Source organism: Rissa tridactyla, chromosome Z (genome assembly GCF_028500815.1).
Source record: "Rissa tridactyla isolate bRisTri1 chromosome Z, bRisTri1.patW.cur.20221130, whole genome shotgun sequence".
Lineage (NCBI taxonomy): Eukaryota > Metazoa > Chordata > Aves > Charadriiformes > Laridae > Rissa > Rissa tridactyla.
Genome location: NC_071497.1, coordinates 83069685 through 83093313, shown reverse-complemented (window position 1 = coordinate 83093313; position 23629 = coordinate 83069685). Strand labels below are relative to the sequence as shown.

General features: G+C 44.9%; 2 protein-coding genes across 8 annotated transcripts; one reads left to right on the top strand and one right to left on the bottom strand.

The window, feature by feature from the left end:
- Positions 1-1846: 1846 nt before the first annotated feature.
- On the bottom strand, positions 1847-15637 carry HAUS1 (HAUS augmin like complex subunit 1). 7 transcript variants are annotated; one of them, XM_054185683.1, is made up of 12 exons: positions 15485-15637; positions 13683-13776; positions 11114-11288; positions 10362-10497; positions 9379-9513; positions 8643-8766; positions 7809-7874; positions 7271-7426; positions 5982-6053; positions 5065-5096; positions 3725-3854; positions 3195-3214 (listed from the first exon to the last, which is right to left on the bottom strand). In XM_054185683.1, the coding sequence occupies exons 2-11, from the start codon at positions 13701-13703 to the stop codon at positions 3734-3736; spliced, it is 1038 nt and encodes a 345-aa protein (XP_054041658.1). In that variant the 5' UTR covers positions 13704-13776; positions 15485-15637; the 3' UTR covers positions 3195-3214; positions 3725-3733. The 7 variants fall into 7 exon arrangements, with proteins under 7 accessions (XP_054041659.1, XP_054041656.1, XP_054041662.1 ...); XM_054185684.1 differs by lacking the exons at positions 3725-3854; positions 15485-15637 and adding an exon at positions 1847-2155 and having other exon boundaries at positions 3167-3214; positions 13683-13804; XM_054185680.1 differs by lacking the exon at positions 15485-15637 and having other exon boundaries at positions 3196-3214; positions 13683-13804.
- A 64-nt stretch (positions 15638-15701) lies between these two features.
- ATP5F1A (ATP synthase F1 subunit alpha) lies at positions 15702-23429 on the top strand. Its single transcript, XM_054185679.1, has 12 exons — positions 15702-15859; positions 16894-16972; positions 18062-18231; positions 19078-19251; positions 19332-19498; positions 19627-19775; positions 20715-20866; positions 20997-21221; positions 21350-21457; positions 21994-22138; positions 22355-22505; positions 23220-23429. Exons 1-12 carry the CDS (start codon positions 15800-15802, stop codon positions 23299-23301), a joined length of 1662 nt encoding a protein of 553 aa, XP_054041654.1. The 5' UTR covers positions 15702-15799; the 3' UTR covers positions 23302-23429.
- The last annotated feature ends 200 nt before the right edge of the window (positions 23430-23629 follow it).

Genomic DNA, 23629 nt, shown 5'->3' with positions numbered 1-23629 from the left:
CACGCTCAGTATAAAAGCTGAGGGGGAAAGGGGGCTCTGGCCCGCTTTTTTTCTTCAATGGCCGATGTCTGAGGAGGACCCTGTCTGTTTGTCTGCCTTTGATCCCGATCTGAGCATTCCTGACTCTAGTTCCGGAATTCAGCTCCTGCCTGTCGCTGACTCCAGTCTGGGACTTTCCCTCTGTCTGCTGGTGACGCGATCGTCACCCTGGGAGCTGGATACGGTCTTGTATATATTGTATACTTTTTTTCCCCCTTTAATTTTTATTATTCTATTATTATTTACTATTTTCTTATTTATTATTATTTTCTTTAAAGTAGTTTAGTTCTTTTTCTAAACTCGTAAATCTCCTTACCTCTTCCTCTCCTCTCTGAGGAGAATGGGGGGGAGGGCCATCTGTCGTTCTGGTTGGCCAATCCGGCCAAAACCACGACACCCGCATGTACAAAAGATGCCTTGTCCACTCACTTTTGCCATCTCAATTTCTAGCCCAGAAGGAATTGGAGATAAGTAGCCATGAAACTAAAGCAACTAATCCTTTACTAACATCTTGATTTAAAAGCCGGAGACTAAACACCAACTCCCTCTGGCATATGCAAGATGAGGCCAAAGATCCTCATGAGCAGCAGCTCTCTGAAAAGCCTTTGATTCTTCCCCGTCAAGGTGAAAGAAGTGAGGCGAGGAAGGTCACAGGGTGAGGAGGCTGTGGCACTCTACCGACACCAGCGTCATTCTGAGGTCGCAGCTTCTTAGAAATCAGAGCTATGCCCTAAGTATAGGTCATAGAGAGAGAGGTCTCATGATCACATTGCTTCAAGGGAGGACATGAAGCAACAGAAAGAATCTCTCTTCCTGCGGATCAGCTAAATCAATTTCTGCAGTGAAGTAACAGCTCCTGGGAACAGGCACACCATGCTAAATCATTAACACAATCTTTTTGCAACTCTAATTGCAAGCAGATGTAGCTACAAATTGTCACCGAGAACACCACTGCTCTTCGTTTCATTGCTGACCAGTACAAACAGGCCCTAGTCCATGCCTGATGTCCTTAGGTGCTGCCACTATTTCTAGATTTTGATTTCTCCCCATCCACAGCAGATTTTCAGATTTTTGGCTGTAGTACAAAAATAACTTTTTAAAGCTGTGCTGTTTAAGGTTGGTGTGGTGGTGGCATGGAAATACGAGATTTGAAGCAGAACTGGAAAGGACAATCGGCTTCAAAATGATCACATCCTACAGTAGTTCTGCAAAAATATCCAAGACCTAGAAAGGTCTTACTACAAAGCCCTTTTTTGTTTTTAAAGCTATCACTTCACTACCCGTAAACCTATTTATCTACTTTAATTTGCTTAGCTCTATTTATAATGTAAGAAGAAACAACAAGTACTCAACAGTAGACTGGTATCTCTCAAAGCCTTGGACGTGGGCAAACCTTACAGGTTAGTGGCACGGGCTTCCATTTTCCCAGATGACAATGAAACTACAGAACTTTAGGAGGCTGTTGCTGCTACATCTCATCTCTTACCTGTAAGCAGTAGTTTGCCAGTGAAGTGAATACTATGACCCACGTAAAACAAGTCAGGGCTCAACCTGTTTCCATGAAGGTGGACAGCCACCCTACACAAAAGAAAACCCCTCAGATGCTGCACAATCCAGCAGGGAAAAAGCACAATCCAGAGCCCAGACAAAGAAAAGAGGAAAACCAGACTCTCTGATCAGTTCAATTCTAAATGGTAATGGTCAACCAGATCCTGACATGGACATCTTCTGGTGAAGGTGCCATCTGGAGGCCAGTTACAGGCATGTATCACCCATGGAAAAAAAAAAAACAGCTAAAGAAAACAAGTAAGCATGGTGATTATTTTATGAAAAACAGGTGATTTTTACAAATGCAATGCTACATGAACCCCTAAAAGTGAGTGTGCTTGCTGGAAGGTCACAACTGTACCATCCAACAGCAAGAAAAGCAAGGCAGAAAGTGGCAGAAGTACAGTAGAAAGTCCAAAATGTGCTATTTGCTAGTGCAAATAAACAGACAATAGAAGGGAAATCATCTTCCACGCAGGCCACTTCAGGTGAACTGGAATTTTCTGGTCTCTGACATCTCAAGAGTCAGCGAGTCAATGTGCTTTGAGAACTCTGCCTCCGTGGTGTTCTAGTGGGAGAGAAAACAGAAAGGAATCAGTGACCATGAAACAGTTTTCTTACATTCTTGTTAGACGAACATTATCTACAATGAGCAAACCTTGGGATATTATTAGCACTGATTAACCCAGGCATTGAGCTGGAAGGTTTCACTAGTGCAAGTGGCAGAAATCTCCAAATGAAGGGCTAAACAAGCTCAGTGCTCTTCATACTGTGCCCCAATGTGATATCAGACACCTTCAAGCTGAAGGGGTACGCTCCAGAGGTAAGTATTCTGACCTGATAAAAGCCTCAGGCTGCTAAGGTGAGCTTGTATTTCTGAGTCAAAACCAAGTGGCTTACCAACCCAAGCAGTCCCATCTGGAAATGTAAAAAATACTCTCAAATAGCTGTGATTTTTGATGACAGCTTTGAGGCTTATCGCTGAATACCTTGTGCTTTATCCATGAGCAAGCAGACAGTAGCCCAAAGAAATAAAGACAGGTTTTATGTTCAAATGTGGCCCAGCTCACTGAGGAAAGACACGTATGAATTTCCCAAACAGCTTTATACGAATGCTTCCCAACAACCAAAACTGCAGATTACATCAGCACGGATGAAATAATGTTTTATAGGAGAAGGTCCCCATTGCAGTCTACAAGGCAGCTGCTAAATAAAATATGGGCCCTAGAGCCCTCTCAGAGTTCAGGGACAGCAAGAAAGGTTGTGAGACCAAAAAGCTGCAACACAGCTGAATGAGTAAACATTCTGACAGGTGAAGCAGACAAAATCCAGAGGGATATAGATACCTAATCCCCACTGATACCATTATGCCCAACTGCCTTGGTAGCTTAGAGATCATTCCTGCACCAGCTCCTCCTACCAATATGCACGGCTTCTCCCTTACCAGAGCAAAATTTCCCTCTAGGGATCATTAAGACTACGATCTGAGGCAGATAAATCCACAGCCAATTAATATATATAGCTTAATTTGGAAGTACAGTAGTCATATAAGTCTCTGTGAAAGATGAAAAACTCTTACCAGTTCTTGTTTTAATTCTTCAATCTTCACTTTTGCAAGAGAAAGACTCTAAGGAGAGAAAATGGCATAAAAATTAATATTTCAGCTGGAAACACAAAGCCCTTGCATCACTGCAAGTGTCTAATGATGTGCCACAGGGGAATTCAGGGATAATTAAATCGATTTTGTGTGCACCCTTCACATGCAAAACATACAGACATTAAAAGCCTAGTACCAGTTTGGTTTGGGCAATCATGTATTTTTCAAAAGTCTGGTATCGCCTAAAAAACACCCCAATTTTTAGCAATTTTCCAAACCTAGCAATCAAGGAACTGGATTTTAAACATATCCGTGTATGAATTTTCCAAAGCACAATAAGCTTGCCAGCGTAAACCTTCCTCCCTCCTTCTGCCTGCACCAGAAGCAAGGCATCGGGGCTCTCCCCATCTCCACTGACGGGAAGATGGGAGGGAGGCGGGAACTGGAGAACGTAATCCAATTTGAATGTCCTGTTTTGCTTGAGGAAAGGAGGCAGCTGCCTCTCAGAGTAAGATGAATTTAAAAGAGAAGCAGTCCCACCCTCTCCCTTCATCCTTTTCTTCTAGGAGGGTGACAGCAGCGTTTGTATGAGCGAGATGTGTTGAGAGGCAGGAACTTGATGGAGGGGCTAAGGAGGTAGAAAGAGAAATGTGGCCCAGCAGACAGGTCCCTAGTTCATAATACAAGAGATGCAATTAATCGCAGAGCGTCTAGATGATTTTGGGTAAGCCTCTCTGTTTCTCTGACCTTTGTGCCCCATTTGTGCCCTGATGACACCAAGCTGTGTGGCGTGGTCAACACACTGGAGGGAAAGGATGCCATCTAGAGGGACCTGGGCAGGCTGGAGAGGTTGGCCCATGTGAACCTCATGAAGTGGAACCAGGCCAAGTGCAAGGTCCCGCACCTGGGTCATGGCAAATCCAGGCACAAATACAGGCTGGGCAGAGAATGGATGGAGAGCAGCCCTGAGGAGGAGGACTTGGGGGTGTTGGTTGGCGAGAAGCTCAACATGAGCTGGCAACGTGCGCTGGCAGCCCAGAAAGCCAACCGCATCCTGGGCTGCATCAAAAGAAGTATGGCCAGCAGATAAGGGAGGGGATTCTGCCCTGTACTCCAGTCTGGTGAGACCTCACCTGGAGTACTGTGTGCAGCTCTCGAATTGCAGCACAAGGACATGGACCTGTTTGAGAGGGGCGAGAGGAGGCCATGAAGATGATTAGAGGGCTGGAGCCCCTCTGCTGGGAGGACAGGCTGAGAGAGCTGGGGGGGTTCAGCCTGGAGAAGAGAAGGCTCCGGGGAGACCTTCCAGCCCCTTCCAGTCCCTAAAGGGGCTCCAGGAAAGCTGGGGAGGGACTCTGGATCAGGGAGGGGAGCCATGGGACGAGGGGGAATGGTTTTAAACTGGAAGAGGGGAGATTTAGATGAGATATTGGGAAGAAATTGTTTGCTGTGAGGGCGGTGAGCCCCTGGCCCAGGTTGCCCAGAGAAGCTGTGGCTGCCCCATCCCTGGAGGGGTTCAAGGCCAGGTTGGCCGGGGCTTGGAGGAACCTGGTCTGGTGGGAGGTGTCCCTGCCCAGGGCAGGGGGGTGGAACTAGATGATCTTTAAGGTCCCTTCCCACCCAAACCATTCTATGGTTTATAAGAACTGCAATAAGTATTTTTCACCTCTTACACAGAAAGGCCGGAGGTTAGCTCTATTAAAGGCTGTGGAGTGCTCAGATGAGGAGGTAAAAGGGGCCCTATCAAGTAACTCAAATACACAAGTCTAAACTAGACAGTTACGGTTGTATTTAATAAATCCAAACCCATTCTGCTTTTCACACTCCAGTTTTTGCTACTTCTCCCCTGAATGACAAAGAGAAAAATCATTAATACTTACCTGTAACAGCAATGGTTATCTTCCAAAGGAGACTGGAAATACTTGGGTTTAGTGGTTCCAAATATCACAGGTGGTGACGTACAGATGTCACACAAAGCCAAGGCTTTCTGTATCATGGACTAAAGCCCTGTTTACCCATGACTTCCTTAAGCCCCTATAAAGTTGTTCACAAAATTGCCCTTAACCCAAACAGTCTTTTGTAACAAGTGTTCCAATTGGAAAAAGAGTAAAATCCTTTTTATAAAAGGCCCTTCACACAGCAGTCTGATAGTAACTCCTAGCACAGGGACCAACAGTGACAATAGTCAAAATATAAAATCAAAACCAGATACACAGACAGGGGCTTTCAAAACTGTAACTTAGTTACCTAAATGAGAAGTCTGTGATTTCAAAGAGCCCTCAAGAGAAATCAAAGAAAATGATGGAGCAGCCTGTACTCACACAAGCTAGAATACTTGTTTAGGGGACAATGCCTACGTATTTCTTCGTAGTTGTTAAAACCTTGCTCAGAGCTCCAACCTCTGCACAATGCGCTGTATCCACCGTAGTGACAGCTTGATGACATGGATAGCTAATACATTGGTAAGTGTCAATAAAAAAATTATACTAAGAAATTATGTTTTCTTCCACATTTCTTTGTCTAATTTCTATCTAATTCACCGTGATACTGAGCTCACCCAGCAATTCTGTGCATTTCATTAGAACAAAGTCTGCCTGGTAAGCATACTTAATTTCTTGGCTTTGATTAATTGATAGATAGCCTTCTGTTTAAGTAAAGTCTTCTGTTTACACCACTAGTAGACCTGTAGGACATCTGCCTGCCCACTGAAACCATCACAACAATATCCTTTACATTCTGAAGTCCATTAAAGTTAATCTGATGACAAATATAATAGAACAGTGGAAAAAATAATTACAGGAGGTAAGTCTAAGTAGGACTGCAGTTTCTTCTTCACAGGTGCAGTTTCTTGCTGCAGTTGAGCCAGTTCCTGTGAAAACAGTAAGGCAGATTATATTCTATAGGCTTACTTGTAGAAGTGATGTAAATCAATGAAACAGATCAACAATTACCTACAGCATTTCAGAATTCACAGATGTTGGTGAGAGCTTTTATGATCCTTCTTAAAAACCCATGGAAAACTAAAGATCTGCTATTAATTCAGTTATCAATCAAACACAGTTCAAATTTTACAGAGGTATCAATTATTTTTTCTTCACTCTGAATACATCTTCAGATATCTTTTCTCACAGTATAATCAGCTGATATCACCTCCCTAAAAGGAGAGGGGATTTCCAATGAGAATCCACCAGACAGAAAACTTTTGCTGTAAACTTCACGGTAGTCCAGAGAGAGAAACAAGTCCCAAGGAAGGGGATACATTTTCATGCCTCCAGCTTCTGCATGAAAACAGTTTTGCACAGGTGGCAGCAAAAAGACTCCCCTTCCACTTGCGCTGCTTTGCTCATTCTGTTAAGAAGGGGAAATAATTTCTCTTTGGGGCTGAAAATTGAGTACCTTCCACATCCCTCAACTCTTTTCAAATAATCAAAATTAAAAAAAAAAAAAAGCACTCTGAAGATAAAGCCATTTGTGCTGCCCAATTCACTGAGTTCTTGGCAAAGCACATATAGAAATGTCAGGGAGTTAAACCTACCCTTATGCTCAAGTTCTAGAAGGTGACAGGTCTAGAAAATTGTCTATGACTTTTTGCATGCAAAATGCCAACAGAAATTATTTCTGGTTAGTACCCTTCTGAAACACTGTGCAATGTAAACATTGCCACCCAGTGCTGGTTCATGGGAACGACAACATAAAAATCAAGAAACCTATTTTCATTGTTCAACTTAACTAACAAATCTTGATTGGCTGCAGGAAAAGGCAGCAAAAGAAATGGGGAGAAAGACTAAGTTCTCATTACAATAATAGCAAATAATATTAAAATGTGACCAGTGCAGACGGAACGACACAAATACATGTTACGTGTGTACAAATGCTGGAGAATCTATAGCTAGTAACTCAAGAAATATGCTTTTTCCTTTAGCAAATTATCCCACTGAGCTTACAATACAGCTGAAAAATGTTATATTTAAAAATAGAAGAAAAAAAAGCAGACAGTGGTTCAGATTTTTAATTTCACTTGACCTCCTCCCCTTGCTCTGAAGTATTTGAAAGCAGGTTTATTTCACACAAACTAGAAAGAATCACCTGGGTCATTCTATGAAGTAATTTCAATACACTGGTAGCCACGTAACAGAATACAGTCCACGGAATATCCACTCTGTTTATGGCACGGATCACAAAGAGGATCACAGGCTGCCTTTCAGTGTCAGGGCATTTATCCCATGGAAATTCTCTAGTAGGCTATATTCCCAATTACAGACAGAGGCAGAAACAAAAGAGAGGAAAAAACAAAAGGCAACAAAAATAAAGATTCCAGTTGTTCCCCTCAGTCAGTCCAGAAGGAAAGCTTCTTCCCAAGTCCAAAATAAGCCCACATCTAACCCTAGAGAAAAGGTACCACTTCAGCATCTGCAGATGCTTCTCAGTTTCTAGAAGAGCAAAACCCATCCCAACATACTCCAGATCAGAGGTATCCATCTACAGGATTTTTATTTGCGCTTCTTTTTTACCATTAATATTTGTTCAGGCAACCAAATGCTAAACTACATTTCCTGAAATCACCCAGCAAACAAGCCTGGTCTGTACCACTGTAGAAACATCCATCTTGGCGCAAAAGACCTACCTCAGACAGGCTCATGAGTGACTCGTGTGTCAGCGACTTGTGCAGCCCTGTGGCAGTAAGCTGGTCCTACAAACAGGAAAGGGCTCGTTCATAACTGACCACAAAATATAACAGAGAAGAGAAAGATTTTGCTATTTCCTTGGGTTTTGGTCTAAACAAGGAAGTAAGAATGCAGTTTGTCAACAACAAAAACACGTGCTACTTGAACCACAGCTATAGCTGAGTATATAAATTTTAGCAGCAACAGATTTCATATCAAGAATAACAAGTCCTTCCAGAAAACTAGCAGGGGAAGAGCACACGGCAAGGCTGGGAGGAGGCTTTTCAGTAAGATGTCATCAATGCTAATACCACATTTTCCATCTCATTTTTTCTAAGGTATTTAATACTTCAATGCTGTCCAATAAAGCATTCACATGTGCTTTATCATGTAGAAAAGGTGAAGACAGTACAACTTCTGCCTTCTGTGTTTAATCATTCATTACTTGCAAGAAATAGCTATATTCAGAATTGTCACACAATTTACAATCAGCTGCTGCTCTTCTGACAGCTGTCCGTATACTCTTATATGACAGTACCTCACAACAAGCACAAGGTAGTCCGAGCTAGCTGAGAAAGTGTTCTTTCATTTATCATAGGATATCCTGGGGAGAGACCACGAATATAGCAGGAGCAACTGAAGCGTAGTAACACGTTGTCCTGTTAGCCCAGGAGTCCTCAGTCCTGGACTTTAGGAAGCTCCTGGGATGTCCCTGTAACTACAATTTTGGGCCCGACCAACCATGACTGTGCCATCCCATCACCACGTCTTTCTAGAAAATTCCTTCCATCTACCTCAGCAGCCTTGATCCTGACTTTGAAATCCTTAGATTTATCTTTCAGGAACTTTGTTTTCTGGGATTGATATTCAGCCTTGGACATTTCGAATTCCAGGTATTTCTCTGTTTTTTCAAGATCCCTTAAAAAAATACAAAAAGAAACAAACTTATACATTCAAAGAGATACCAGTATACAAATATTGCTTAATTATCTATGCTTAAGCTAAACCCTGTAATACAACCAACACCAGAAGGGAGGGAATGGAGAAAAACTTGCATTTCCCTGTGGGATTTCCCAGTGGAAACATCCACAGCTGTTACATCCAGACTCCAGAAGGCTATGGGAAAGGGAAAAAAAAAAAGGCCAAGGGGAAAGCCATCTGCATAAAAGTACAGAGTCAGACTCTTCTGCATAATTCCCTAATTCAGACCTGTTAACCATGCTAAACTTAAGATCACTGAGAGGGGCCATGGCAAACCTGCACAAAGCACACAGGTCTGGCATCTCTGCTATAAGTGCTCATAGACCAGTTTTGTTTTAAAATAACTGATTTGATGATGGTACCCCAGATCTCTTTTGATTACTGAATGTGTCCATAGCACATAGTTTTTGGTAGATACTTCCAAATATTTGAGTTAGAGATGTGTCAAAACCCTGACAATTCAGTTGTCCTTGTTAGTTGTCCGATGTTCCACATTGCAGAGATCAGCAGTATTGCTTACACCTAACCCTTTTCTCATCCATTACTCACTCCCGTATCTGCTTTTCCAGCATCAGCGCTCCAGTTAATTTTTTCATCCTGTCCTTCAATTCCAGTTCCATTTGCCTGTTTTTTGATTCTGTTGCATACAGCTCCGATGTCATATCATTGATGGCATAGAAGAAGCTGGCGAAGAGAGAGATTCAGTGGGAATGCTCAGGAGTCAGCTCTTCTGAAACTCAGAATTATTATTATTTTCTCCACACTTTACACAAATGACTTGGTTTTGTTCTCATACTACGATAGGAGGAATTAAAATAAGTCACTAACTTCCCTTAACTACCAAAGATTTCATCTGGAAGGGGAAATGGCACAGCAATCTCAAGAGGAAGTGAACAAGACCTGGCACTCTAGTGAATGTAACCACTGGGTTTGAAATCATCCTATGTTCCACTCGTGGCTTGACAAATTGCCTTTGAGAGAAACTGTATTCAGTCCCTGAAAACACACGTCCCTGAGGCGATACCCAGCAGTATTTCAGTCTCTTCCTCTTCCCAAACGGTTCAAAGCTGCTCACCCCTCCATCTCAGGAGAAGAGCTGTAAGAGCTAAGCTCCTGAACATCATACAAAAATTGGATTCCAAGGCAGATTTTGGCCCTTCCTTACCTCCAGTGCTCAGCACAAACCTGTTGTGTAATGGGTCAAAGCCAGGCTAGGGAGAGGGGCCCAGGAAGAGCAGACTAACAGCTGCCATTTCTCTGTGGCCGCTGACCACAAAAGCATGGGCAAACAAAAGGGGGATTTAACTCCGGCTGAGGCACTTTTCAGGCTTTGGAGACTTCCACTGCAGGGGTAATCAAGAGCTAGAGCTTTGTGCTCAGTTGCTGTGTACTCCAAAGCTGCCCAAGGCGTGCAAAATAAGCTGGACAAGAGAGATTTCCTGGTGTGAAAGTCAAGTTTGAAAATGTTGAATTGAAAAAACAGAGGGAAGCAGCACTGATCATCACCCGAGATGCACAGTGGCAAAAATTACCTGACAAGAGAAGTGTCCTTTGTTTCAAGTATCATTGCGCTGTTTACCAGGACATCGAGGTAGCTGGTGCCTTTGCTGGACAGACTAGACAGGGAAAGAGCCAGGCTTTCTGCAAGAAGGCCTTGTAGATACTTAGCTGGAAAACAAACACAATCCAAAATAGTACTTTTTTTTTCCTTATATCACTGTTCTTTTAAGGCCTAGATGGGATTGTGTCTTTCAACACATGTTAAAAATGTATTATGGTCCCCTGAACCACTCACTTGCTCCAAAAAACCCCATTATCAAACACTCACTCCAGGCAGCTCGAGCATAACTTAATCACCTCACTGTTGTTTCAGATTCCTCAAATGCTTTCCTTAACAGTGGATTAGCACCAGCTCAGACTCTTAAATCAGCGGTAGGGTTGCTTCCCTGCCTATCCAGCCAGTATTTCAATGCTCTGCTACTCAGCCCAGCAGGCTAGGAGGTTTTATCAATTAATTTGCTTGTCCGTATTTACAGCCTCCTCAAGACAGCTTAAAAAATTGCTCTTTATCAACCTTACATCACCGTAAATTTTTGCTGCAAGGGAGGCATGGAGCACATTGTAGTAAAAGCTGTGCCAGAACAAAAGCTGAGTTCGTTCCAATTATATATACTTATTTATTCATATATATCTATTTGTTTGTGAGATTTTAACAAAGATAATCTTCAGGGTCACTAAGAAAACTAACTTTGATGGAAGGGGGAAGCGCAGCTTTCAAACTCACCTTCTGCTTCATATTCTTTTGCCTTCTGCATCTTGTCCTCTATCAGCAAAGAAACATCCCTATCTCTAGCTTCACTGCGCTCTGCAAGGTCATACAAGATATCAACTGTCCTTTTATTCGCTTCAAATGCTGGAATAGGCTGATTCTTATATATTTTCTTTAGCCATAAGGCAATCTGACAGAGAATGTGGAAAAAAAAAAAAGAAAAAAAAGAGTAAAAGGTCAAGTGAAACAACAGAAAACAGACGATAGGTGTGAGAAAAGTAGAAGTGCTGCAATTTCTACATTCCTGAAGAATAACTACTACTACACCAGTACGTGAATGGGTGGAAAAAAGGGAGAGAGCTTCCTTTGTCTCTTTTTCAAACACCACCTGTAGTTTAGAAAACAATTTCCCTTTTAATCTCCCTCATTTCTCTGGACACCTGTTAATCTCCAGGCGATAAAATTTTATTTTTTTATTCACACGACCTGTTTGCTACAAACATGCTAGTTGTCCAAGAGATGTTAAATGGGTATTTGGGCAGCTGGTGAAAACTACATTAAAGCAGTGTGGGACGAAACTGCCCAAACCACGATCACAGGGAACAGTTTCTACAGGCCAGTGGGGGAGAACTGCAACGTGCAGGCATAAGCGCCGCAGAGCACAATTTCTACCACTGAAAAGAAGGTCAGAAATGGGAGACCCCAACGCAGTGCTCTCAGGAGGCACTGAAAGATTAGATTATGACTGGTAATAATTGAACACATGGAATTTTAACATTGAGGAAACATAAATTCTTGTCTAAGGCTACATAAGCAACCAAATGGAAAGGGACCCAGCCTTATAACTTAAAATGACATTTCTTTCTAACCTGTCCTTCTTTATGCTTCTACCATACCAGCATCTCAGCTACATACACTGCACACAGCAAACATCACCCTGAACCACTCTGGGGAGAAAACCATCAAGGCCTTAGAGCCAAACAGCACTAATTATCTGCAAAAATGCCAAGTTCACAATCAAAGGATGAAATGACTCTTTCTGCCACTTTCTGTAGGGACAATGATTTGAAACACAAAAACTTCAAGCACACAAGATCTTCATAACCTAGCTTTTTAAACGAGCTGTGAGCTCATTTAAAGGTCAGTGGGATTGGGCTGTTACCTAGTAGACAGCTGAGGATGAAGTGGGTGAACACAGAATGCACTGCTGCAAAACCCACCCAGCGACCATGTCTTGGCCGGCCCCCAACACCCACAGGGGCAAGAAAATGACACGGGCTCATTTCTGTTCATAAACTGTGCATGTCCAAGTGCCAGCCAAGCAGAGTGACAAGGGCCAGGGCCCAGCAAAACCTCCAGCACAAGCACTCAGGTACCTCCCCCATAAGGACAGAAAGAGACGCTTTTACGAGAGTGGGATTAGGGATACGATAATGCACCAGGGACACCTCCACCACCACAGAATCATAGAAATGCCTAGGTTGGAAGGGGCCTTCAGATCAACCTAATGCTGACAAAAACCATCACTAAACCATACAGCTAAGCTCTATGTCTACCTGTCTTTTAAACACCTCCAGGGATGGTGGTTCCACCACTGCCCTGGGCAGCCTCTTCCAATGTCTGATAACCCTTTAGGTGTAGAAATTTTTCCTAAACCTCCCCTGGCGCAACTTGAGGCCGCTTCCTCTTGTCCCATCGCCTGTTCCTTTGGAGCAGAGACCAACCCCCCCTGGCTACACCCTCCTTTCAGGGAGCTGCAGAGAGCGAGAGGGTCTCCCCTCAGCCTCCTTCTCTCCAGGCTGAACACCCCCAGCTCCCTCAGCCGCTCCTCACCAGACTTGTGCTCCAGACCCCTCACCAGCTCCGTTGCCCTTCTCTGGACACGCTCCAGCCCCTCAAGGTCTTTCTTGTGGTGGGGGGCCCAAAACTGGACACAGCACTCGAGGTGGGGCCTCACCAGTGCCCAGTACAGAGGGACCACCACCACGACCACCACCACCACGACCACCACCACCACGACCACCACCACCACGACCACCACCACGACCACGACCACCACCACGACCACGACCACCACGACCACGACCACCACCACGACCACGACCACCACGACCACGACCACGACCACGACCACGACCACCACCACGACCACCACCACGACCACCACCACGACCACCACCACGACCACCACCACCACGACCACCACCACCACGACCACCACCACCACGACCACCACCACCACGACCACCACGACCACCACCACCACGACCACCACCACCACCACCACCACGACCACCACCACCACGACCACCACCACGACCACGACCACCACCACGACCACGACCACCACCACCACGACCACCACCACCACGACCACCACCACCACCACCACCACCACCACCACCACCACCACCACGACCACCACCACCACCACCACGACCACCACCACCACGACCACCACCACCACGACCACCACCACGACCACCACCACGACCACGACCACGACGACCACGACGACGACCACCACCACCACCACCACCACCACCACCACCACCACCACCACCACCACGACCACCACCATTACCCGCTGGAGCTTCTCCTCCATGTCGGCTCCCGCCGCCTTGAACCGCCCGCCTCCGTCCCGGCGACCCCCGCGCGCAGCCGCCGCGCCGCACGGCCTCATGGGAATTGTAGTCGGGGGGGGGGGGGGGAGAGAGAGAATTATTGAAACACACAGAAAATAGTAAAAAAATCATCAGTTCAATTCACTGGCGGCGGCGAAACCTTTTACCAAAGTGGATATAAATGCCCCAAATGTTTTGAAAGAATTTGCTTTTCCCCTGCTACAATTCTAAGAAAATAGTTTTAAATCAGCAAAATAATTTTTGATGGAATTGTATATTTCACGTATATTATAAGACAAGTTACAAATAAAGGCATATAAACCCCTTAATCAAAAAGTCATGAATCATATTTTAAGTTCAAGTGTAAAAATTGAAATCCGAATAGCTTGCATATTATTGCTTATATAAATTCACTTAAAAAAATGCAGTCCCTGTTGGAAAGCACACTGTAAAAATACATCTTCCAAGTCTACCTCTTAAAACAATCAGCAAGGAACTCTGTTTCTTTCATAGCATAACAAAAGTACAAAGGCACAAGACTGAAATAGATTATTTAAATCAATGTGGGATTTTTTTTTCCACCGTTACAGAGTTTGAAGTTTGTACTCAGCATTATACTGAAATAATCAGCATGCAAAATGCTGCTGAAGCACCGTATTTGACACAAGACATGCCAAAACACTTGAGGACTTTTCACTTAACCTTTCCAACTCCCAGAATGGCCGCTGGGCTCTGTGCTACAACGACCTCTCTGGGTTACCTCGGGGACACTGTCGCACTGTCCCTGCCTGAGTTTCAGCACATTCTGCCCCGCAGACTAAATCCTGGGTCTCACACACAGGATTTGTGGCTGAGTAAGTGGCCCCTGCAGGGCGAGGCCTTGGCAGGCTGTGATGGTTTAAGAAACCCACAACAATTTATTGTCATTTAGGCAATTAGTCTGTCAACTGATGACCCCTCCCCACATGAGAAGGGGAATCGAGGAAAAACAAGGAAACCCAAGGGTTGAAATATAAACAGATTTAATAGGATAAGACTAAGTAATTAAAATAATAACACTAAAGAAACCATACTGATCCTGATTCCAATATACAAGGACTATACCCAGCCCATTCCATCTGCACTCCCAGCCGGGGACAGCCAATGTGGGACTCTGCGAGCGCTGCGGCTTCTGGAGGAAGGGAAGGGCTCAGGGCTCTGGCACCAGGGTGAGAAGTTCTCAGGATCGCAGCCATCAAGGAATAGAGGGCGCTACGCAGCAAACTTTCTAATTTATATTGAACGTGATATTCATGGTATGAAATAATCCTGTTGGCAGCTTGGGTCAAGTGCCCGGGTCTCGCTCCTCCTCATCCCTGGCGAGCTCAAAAACAGTGAGACCTTGAAACCCCCGCACTATAGCTGGCTATAAAGTAAGTATTTTCACAAATTCAGACACTAGAGTCTTCTAAAAGTGCAGTTTCCCCAAGCATTGGAAGAGAAATTAGTCCTGTGTCACCCAAACCAGCACACAGACGGATCACGACACGCCTCTGGAGGCGAGGCTCTCCTCAGCTTGCGATGCTGCTGCCCTGACACCGCCACCTCTGATAGCACCTATGCGCTCAGCTTTTCAAGTTTCAGGTGCTACCGGCTAATAGAAATTTAAGCTCCGCTGCCCCCAGCCGCCCCTCGGCCCTCGCAGCCCGGCCCCCACCCCCCCCCGCCCCGCCGCCGCTACCCGCCCCTTCCGCCCGCCCAGGGACACTTGAAGGGCACCTACCGCCACGGAGTATTTTTCTAAAAGCCCCGTTTGGAGGTTTCTATAATTTTTTTTATATATATGTATATATATAAAAAAATATATATATATTCCCTAAGGGCTCAGGGGCGCAGGGAAGGGGGCGGTGCCCGCAGGCCTGAGGGGGCCGCTGGCGGCGGTGGAAGTACTTCCGGGTCGCGCCCCGCCCCGTGGCGTGGGCGTGGCCTCGCTCAGCCAAAAGGGGCGTAGGGCGCTGCCGCCATTTTGTGGAGAGAGCGCGGGGCCGGCAGCAGCCAGCCGTCTGCTTCAGCCTTCTCCGGAGGAGCCGCCGCCATCATGCTCTCCGCCCGTGTGGCTGCCGCCCTCGCCCGCTCCCTGCCGCGGCAGGCCGGCCTGGTGAGCGAGCTGTCTCCTCCCTGAAGCGAGGCGGAGGCAGAGGGGGGACGGGACACCGTGTGCCGCCGCCATCTTGGGGGCCGCGGTGACATTGAGGGGCCGCGGCCTCCCCGTCGTCGCAGTGTGGGGCGGGATGTGTGTGTGGGGCTCACCTCAGCGCTGGGTGACAGCGGGGCGCGACCCCTGCGGAGGAGCGCGAGTGCCCTTAGCTGAGGGGGAGGCGAGGGGGGGATCTGGGGGACGGCGCGTCCTTTCCCGGGGATGCGGATTGGCACAGCTGGGGTTCAGGTTAATGCCTGAAGGCTGCTAGGTTCTAGTCAGGGTTAGGGATTGGAGCTGCGAGGCTTTGCCAAGTGGCATTTCCCCCTCAACGTGTTTGTAGCGTGCGAAGATCTGTCAGGAGCCGTTCCCGGCCTGTGTCCCTTGTGAAGGTGAAAGGAGGAGAGGCCTGCCCAGGCTTTCAGAGAGATAGCATTAACGTTCCGTGGGACGGCACTGAGAGCTTTCCTTGGGATGTAGGACGATAATCTTTTAATGCATTCGTTATGACAGTATTGCTTTTTTTTCATTTCTTTTATCATGTAAGTTATAGCCATGCTTCGGAAATTCTGCAGCTAGATTTTTCTTAGAAAGGCCAACCCTTAGAGGACACAATTTTATTTCCCCCTTGTGCAGAACCATGAGGGATGTACCGATTTCTTTATGCCCCAAGCTTTTGATGTTCAGAGCAACGGTGGCACACGAGAGGAGGTGTTGCTTTGGGAGCTGCTGCAGTGTTGTGATGGTGACATCAGTGCAATGCAGAAAAATGCAGCCAGTAATTCAGAGCAGTCTCCTTTACCATCTGTCCTTGCTTAGCAATGCTGGATTTCATTCCGTAACGACAGTTATGGAGTGCTGTGAAGGTCAACTCAAAACTGAGACGCATTAAATATATAAGATAGTGATCAGAAATTTAAGTGTGTTAATGTGTTCAACATTTTTTTCAGTGATCAAGGAAATCTCACTGTTACTGAAACAATTACTTATTTCAGGTTTCCAGAAACACCCTGGCTGCAGCATTTGTTGCTACAAGAAACATCCATGCCTCCAAAACCTGCTTTCAGAAAACTGGTGAGTTTGAGAAAGGTCTTCATATAAGACTGTGGTGTAGGAACTTGCTCTGTCAGACAAAAAGGAATTTAAATATGGAGTGTGTGTTGGGGGTGTATCAGTTGACACAATGCTTAAAGATGTTTATGTACTGACAGTATTTAACAGTGACCTATCTGTTACATAGTCACATGCAGGAGACTTCACTTTAATAACTATTCAAATTATGCCCAAACCAAAGGAGTGATCACACGTCCGTTGTCTTACACAGCTTACCTGCTTCACAAGGATTTGATTCAGTCTTCAACTCCTGCAGAATTATTTGAAAAAATGCCTCAAATTCTAGTTCCCTGTTTTGTTTGTAACACTAGGAAGGGACAGATGACTTTCCGAGGCCTGCCTGGGTGTGACCTTGTGCCCTTGAGTATAACGTTTTTGCTGCCAGCATCTTGGTGTTTAGAGAAAGCATTGGCGCAGCATAGCTGTATTTTTGGTAGTGGTTCATGTATGATTTTTGAAGTGGTTTAGGGTGACTAAAGGTATTAGGAAACAGCAGTTTCACAGTGTTACTTACTTCTCCTAACTGAGGAAATAAAAAGTTGTTGGAGGTATACTGCCAAACAAATTGGAGGAAGACAGAGAATACATTTTTATAGCATATATTGAACAACATGCTCCTTAGACGTATTGAGTTAAATATATTTGGACCTTGGATTATAAATCAGTTGGCAAGGTGTTTTGATGCCTGCAGTCTAAATAAATGATCTGCAAGGAGAGCTAGCCTGTCTGTTCTTTCTGAGTGAAGTCTAATCTATTTAATTGCTTTCTAGGGGCAGAGATTGCTAATAGTGTAAGACCTACTGAAGGAAAGTGATAACTAAACAGCCATCAATGTTTTGATTGAAGCTGGCTCGTAATGATGAGTTGAAGCTGCTTTTATTGGCTGTGAATACAGAAACTGTTATTTGTCTTATGCATCTTATGTAAGGAGTAGTGTTGCTTGCTAGACCTCATGGCATATCTGAGAAAGGTTACCTTGGCTTGTGAATTCAGGACAAGCTTACTGAATTCATACTAAGGCTAAGTCTGGTTTGAAACGTCTTTTTCCAGGCACTGCTGAGGTATCGTCTATTCTTGAGGAACGTATTTTGGGAGCTGACACCTCTGCTGAACTTGAGGAGACTGGCCGTGTGCTCTCAATTGGTGATGGTATTGCCCGTGTGTACGGCCTAAGAAATGTTCAAGCAGAAGAAATGGTTGAATTCTCTTCTGGACTGAAGGTAAGCTTTCACTAAAGCACTTTATTCAGCCTAGAAATACAAAGAAGATTTTTTTTTTAACAAGAAAAGACTTTTTAAAAGAGTATCTGAGACTATGCTTTGAGTTACCTGTATGGACCCTTTATAGACTTAATTGCGACTTTAGTGTGTAGTATGTAGTTGAACTAGTACTACAAAAAGCAAATATTCTTTGCATTTATAAAGCTTTGCTTTCAGTATCGGTATCTGTTTCTTGGCCAATATTTGAGCTTTATTTGTCTTCAGTTAGGAAATATTAAGAACTAATCTATCATTGGATTTTGTTTTATTTGGTTTCAGGCTGGCTTTTCTGTTTACTGTTGAATAATAGCTTCTCTGCTGCAGGACAGTTTGCAATTTGGTGACTTCCTACAGTCCTAAGAGTGGACTAGAGTTAAAAAGCTGTCTGACTGTTCTGAGAGTACTGCAACATCTCTTCTAGTATTTTTAATGACCTAACTTGCTTTAGGCAGAGAAGAATCCGGTGCTTTTCCCATGTCCGGTTCCTAGGCAAGAGCTAAGTGTTGTATTGGAACTCTTCTTATCCTTCCTGTTCTTTTTAGAGAGATAGGGGACTTAATCCTAGACTGGTGCAAGTATAATTAATTAAGTAGCAAGCTGAAGGCTTAGGCAGATTCTCTCACCAGTATGGAAGAACATACAGGCATTGTACATAAAAGCAGAACATTGACTATTGCTACAAGTAACATTGAGATAAGGCTATGTTGAATGTTCTACACTGTAGAATAATACTGTTATTAAATGGTCGATCTTGCAAATGTTGGCTTGGGTTTTCTCCTGAGATCTCTCATGTGATCTTTATCCTAGGGGATGTCCTTGAATTTGGAGCCTGACAATGTTGGTGTTGTCGTGTTTGGTAATGACAGACTGATCAAGGAAGGGGATGTTGTGAAGAGGACTGGTGCCATTGTGGATGTTCCAGTTGGGGAAGAGCTGCTGGGCCGCGTTGTAGATGCCCTGGGCAATCCAATTGATGGGAAGGTAAGTGTAACTAGGTGTTTCCTTCCTCTGCTTTTATCTATGCGATACAGACTGCAACAGGGTTTTTTCTCCCTTTTAAGGGTCCTGTTACATCTAAGACACGTAGAAGAGTTGGCTTGAAGGCCCCTGGGATCATTCCCAGAATCTCTGTGCGTGAACCTATGCAGACTGGTATTAAGGCTGTGGACAGCTTGGTGCCAATTGGTCGTGGCCAGCGTGAGCTGATCATTGGTGACAGGCAGACTGGGTAAGTTAAATGCCCAAGCTAAAAACGTTTTGTACAGGGCGCACCAGTGTACAAAGCTGAACACAGAACTGTGTAGAGGCTGGGAGAACCGTAGGCAGTTTTAACTAACCAGCCTCTGTGTTACACAGGAAAACTTCAATTGCAATTGATACAATAATCAACCAGAAACGATTTAATGATGGAACAGATGAGAAAAAGAAGCTGTACTGTATCTATGTTGCAATTGGCCAGAAGAGATCTACTGTTGCTCAGCTGGTGAAGAGGCTCACTGATGCAGGTATGGATTTTTGAAGATGCTGAGCCTGGCAGCTAGTGACATCCTATTCTCATTATAATGCTGAATACTACTACTATGACCTCTCCTAGCTGCAAGTATGGACAGAATTCTTCTCTTAGTGGATGAGTGAGCTGCTTGCTTTTCTGGACAAGAAAACTTTCTAGGTATCTGGGGGAAAAAACCCTCTTTTGCTACATTGCACTAGAAGACTAGGATGAGGCCCCAAAACTGCTCAGTTGCTTCTGGAAGAGTCTCCCTCCATATTTTTTTTTAGCAGAGTTCAGAGAGATTCCTCTCGGCAGTCAGACAGGCCTGATTACAGGCTATGTCCTACAAGTATTTGTGGACTCGGCATTTGTTTCCGTATGCAAGTCAGTGTAAATGGCAGTTGCAAGTTTAGTGGAAAGACTTTACTGACCAAACATAGACTTTACTTTCTTTTCAGAAGCAGTGATCTCGTTCAGCGAGGCTGCATATGTAACAGAGCTTGCAAGAGATCAGGCAGCTTATGTGTTATCTGGTGGTCAAGCAGACTCATACCTAGAAGGACCCACTCCCCCCACATTTTAATTACAATAATTTGTTTGGGACTATGAAATAAAGATAGCATCTCCTTCCAGAAGCCAGGAAATCACAGACTTTTGGGCTATTAGTTCTGGAACCACAGTGTTTCTTAGTGCAAACTTAAACTTCTTTTTAAATGGGAAAGAAATCTGCAAGTGTTAGACGCTAGCTGCCATTAACTTGCTCTTGAAACTTCTTGAGTTAGTTGAGCTAAGGGATGTGTTAATCTAGTACCGTGTTCTTTCCTGTAACAATGTAGTGGTGCTGCCTGGGCTTGCTTCGGCAGCTAGCACTTCAGAAGTGTGCTGTATTTGCTGATTACGGGCATGATGAGGTGATATACTCACAGTGGTGTTTGTCTCCGATTCCTTGCAGATGCCATGAAGTACACTATCGTGGTGTCTGCCACAGCGTCCGATGCAGCACCCCTTCAGTACCTGGCTCCTTATTCAGGCTGCTCCATGGGGGAATACTTCAGAGACAATGGAAAACATGCGTTAATCATCTATGATGACTTATCCAAACAGGTCAGGAAATGTTGTTTATCGACCTCATAGTCTAGTGTTGGTGTTTGTAGCAGTAAGATCACCTCAGGTTTAGAAATTCAAAATTTTAATGGAGGTACTGAAATCTGAGACCTGTCTTTACACCACACAGGCTGTTGCCTATCGTCAGATGTCTCTGCTGCTGCGTCGTCCACCTGGTCGTGAAGCTTACCCAGGTGATGTGTTCTACCTGCACTCTCGTCTGCTGGAGAGAGCAGCCAAAATGAATGATTCCTTTGGAGGTGGCTCTCTGACCGCCTTGCCTGTCATTGAAACTCAGGCCGGTGACGTGTCTGCGTACATTCCAACCAACGTCATCTCCATCACTGATGGACAGGTAGGACCGCTTCTTCACACGCCAGTGCTACTTCTTCATGTGCCAGTACTTCTGTGTAACTTACTGGCAGGTCTCTGAGGAGGCTTCCAGGCTTCTGACCAAGATAATAAAACAACTTTCTCCTACAGATTTTCTTGGAAACTGAGTTGTTCTACAAAGGTATCCGTCCAGCCATCAATGTTGGTCTGTCTGTGTCCCGTGTAGGTTCTGCTGCTCAGACCAGGGCTATGAAGCAGGTAAGCATGAAACTGCTGCTCCTTACTGGAGATGAGTAGTGTTTAGGCTTTCAAACCCATTTCACTCCAAAGACCTGTGAATAGAGAGGGAATAAAGCTTTGCATTCCTTAGCGTTATGAAGTTATAAAAGAAAAAGCTTTGGGGATCTCTCAGATATTTCTGTTGCATGCAGAGGGGTGGGGGGGAGAAAGAAAAATAGTATCTGCATTAAAATGTAGGACTTGTTAAGTTTCAGTGGGCTGAACAGGGTGCTGATCCAACTAGAAGTAGAGAATGCTCTCTTCACCCCATGCTTTTGGTGCAGATACGGGATTAGTGAGGTTTAATACCAACTGTCATCGTTTTAGGGATGAATAGCACGCTTATCTTAGAAGGCCAAGCAGACGGTGGGTTTTTTATATAATCGTCTGTCAGAATCTTGAGATTCACTTGACTGGTATGCAAGGCCAAGCTGATCTGGGACAACTAGACTACGAAGTACTAGACGCATTTAGGAGGTGGTGAAGCTCGGTCTGACCTGTTCCATGTGTTGTAGGTGGCAGGTACCATGAAGCTGGAATTGGCTCAGTATCGTGAGGTAGCTGCCTTTGCTCAGTTTGGGTCTGATCTGGATGCTGCCACACAACAGCTGCTGAACCGTGGTGTACGTCTGACAGAGCTCCTCAAACAAGGACAGTATGGTGAGTGTCATGGATGTAACAAATCTGCATTTCCCGTTAGTCTAACGAGGGTGGTCTTTGTGGCAGCATTTACCGTGTCCATTCTGTGGACGTGGTAAACGCAGACCGGCTTGAACCATGTTGTCTATGCGCAGCTGATCATCAAAGAAGGACTCCCTAGTCTGATGTGTCCTGGCGTAAGAGTTAGCAATGCCATGAACGCTTTCTTTCCTGCAGTTCCCATGGCTATTGAGGAACAGGTTGCTGTCATCTACGCTGGTGTAAGAGGTCACTTGGACAAGCTGGAGCCCAGCAAAATCACCAAATTCGAGAGTGCTTTCCTAGCTCATGTGCTGAGCCAGCACCAGGCCCTCCTCTCCACCATCAGGTAAGATGATTTACCTTACTTCATCCCAAGGGTTTGATGGCTGGTGTGTAGATAACGGTTACCGAACTGTTAATTTAGCGTATCCTAGAACATCGGGCCTTCAGCTGCCTGTACCAGAACTGGAGGTTGAACCAGCCTTCCTCCTGTCCTTGCACTGCTCTCCAGAGCTCAGCTTCATTTCTCCAGTTTTTACTTAGAAAATTCAACTGATGCTTAAAATGAACCTACTTGTGTACCTCTCCTCTAATCTGATACCGAAACCACTTCATCCAGTCAGTTCCCGTATTTTTGACAGCTTTATGCTGTTACAGTGCCATGGATTAGGTGCTGCTGGGCGGACTGTTGGGGATTGAGTATTTCCGGTCCTGTCCTGTGAACTGGTGCAGGCTTCTCGTGTCAGGAGTCAAATTGTGTGCCTTCCATCTCCGAGGTGCAGCTCTAGAGAAGGTGGAGCCTTGTTGAACTACCTACAGCTGTTTCAAAAGTATTTGTTGACAAACCTGAGTTCTTAAACAGGACTAATTTTTTAGGAGGAGGGATGTTACATTAGTTTCAGTGGTATAGCTCCATGCATCAAACAGAAATGTGTTAATTCATCTGCGAATTTTGTTAGAAATTGGAAGGTCTGTTGTGAAGTTGGTTTTCTTTGCCTTAGTTGGGGATTGACCATATATCTGTTCCTGTCTCAGAAGTTTAACTAAACTCCCTCAACAGGACCGAAGGGAAGATCTCTGACCAGACAGAAGCTAAGTTGAAGGAAATAGTCACAAGTTTCCTGTCTACTTTTGAGGCATAAACTCTTAAAACTGTTCAAGCAGACGAGGCTGCTGTTGTGAATCCGTGCTCCAGCTCCATCAAAGACTTAAAAGTACGTGCGACTTGAATGTACAGATCTCAATGAGAATAAAAGTTTCCATGTAAAAAGGCTTGTATTTTCTGCTCTAAATTATTGCCTTTCTGGATGGCTGCTTAGAGTTAAACTCCCCGGGCACACGCTCAATAAAGGAACTCTGAAACATGGCGGGGCATCTTAACTGCTGGGTGGGTCGAACTCCCCTTACGAATGAGTCCGGGCGGCAGCTGGATTCTGTGGTGCAGACTGTGGTTCCCATCCTGAGAGAGCT

Bases quoted from the DNA above. Each gene is read 5' to 3' on its own strand.
- ATP5F1A (XM_054185679.1), top strand. From the start codon at position 15,800: ATGCTCTCCGCCCGTGTGGCTGCCGCCCTCGCCCGCTCCCTGCCGCGG. The intron at 15,860-16,893 runs GTGAGCGAGCTG...TACTTATTTCAG, and splicing joins TGCCGCGGCAGGCCGGCCTG to GTTTCCAGAAACACCCTGGC. The intron at 19,252-19,331 runs GTAAGTGTAACT...CTCCCTTTTAAG, and splicing joins GCAATCCAATTGATGGGAAG to GGTCCTGTTACATCTAAGAC.
- HAUS1 (XM_054185680.1), bottom strand. From the start codon at position 13,781: ATGAGGCCGTGCGGCGCGGCGGCTGCGCGCGGGGGTCGCCGGGACGGA. The intron at 8,767-9,378 runs GTGAGTAATGGA...TATTTTTTTAAG, and splicing joins CTGGAAAAGCAGATACGGGA to GGATCTTGAAAAAACAGAGA. The intron at 3,855-5,064 runs GTAAGTATTAAT...ATTATGAACTAG, and splicing joins GATAACCATTGCTGTTACAG to GGACCTGTCTGCTGGGCCAC.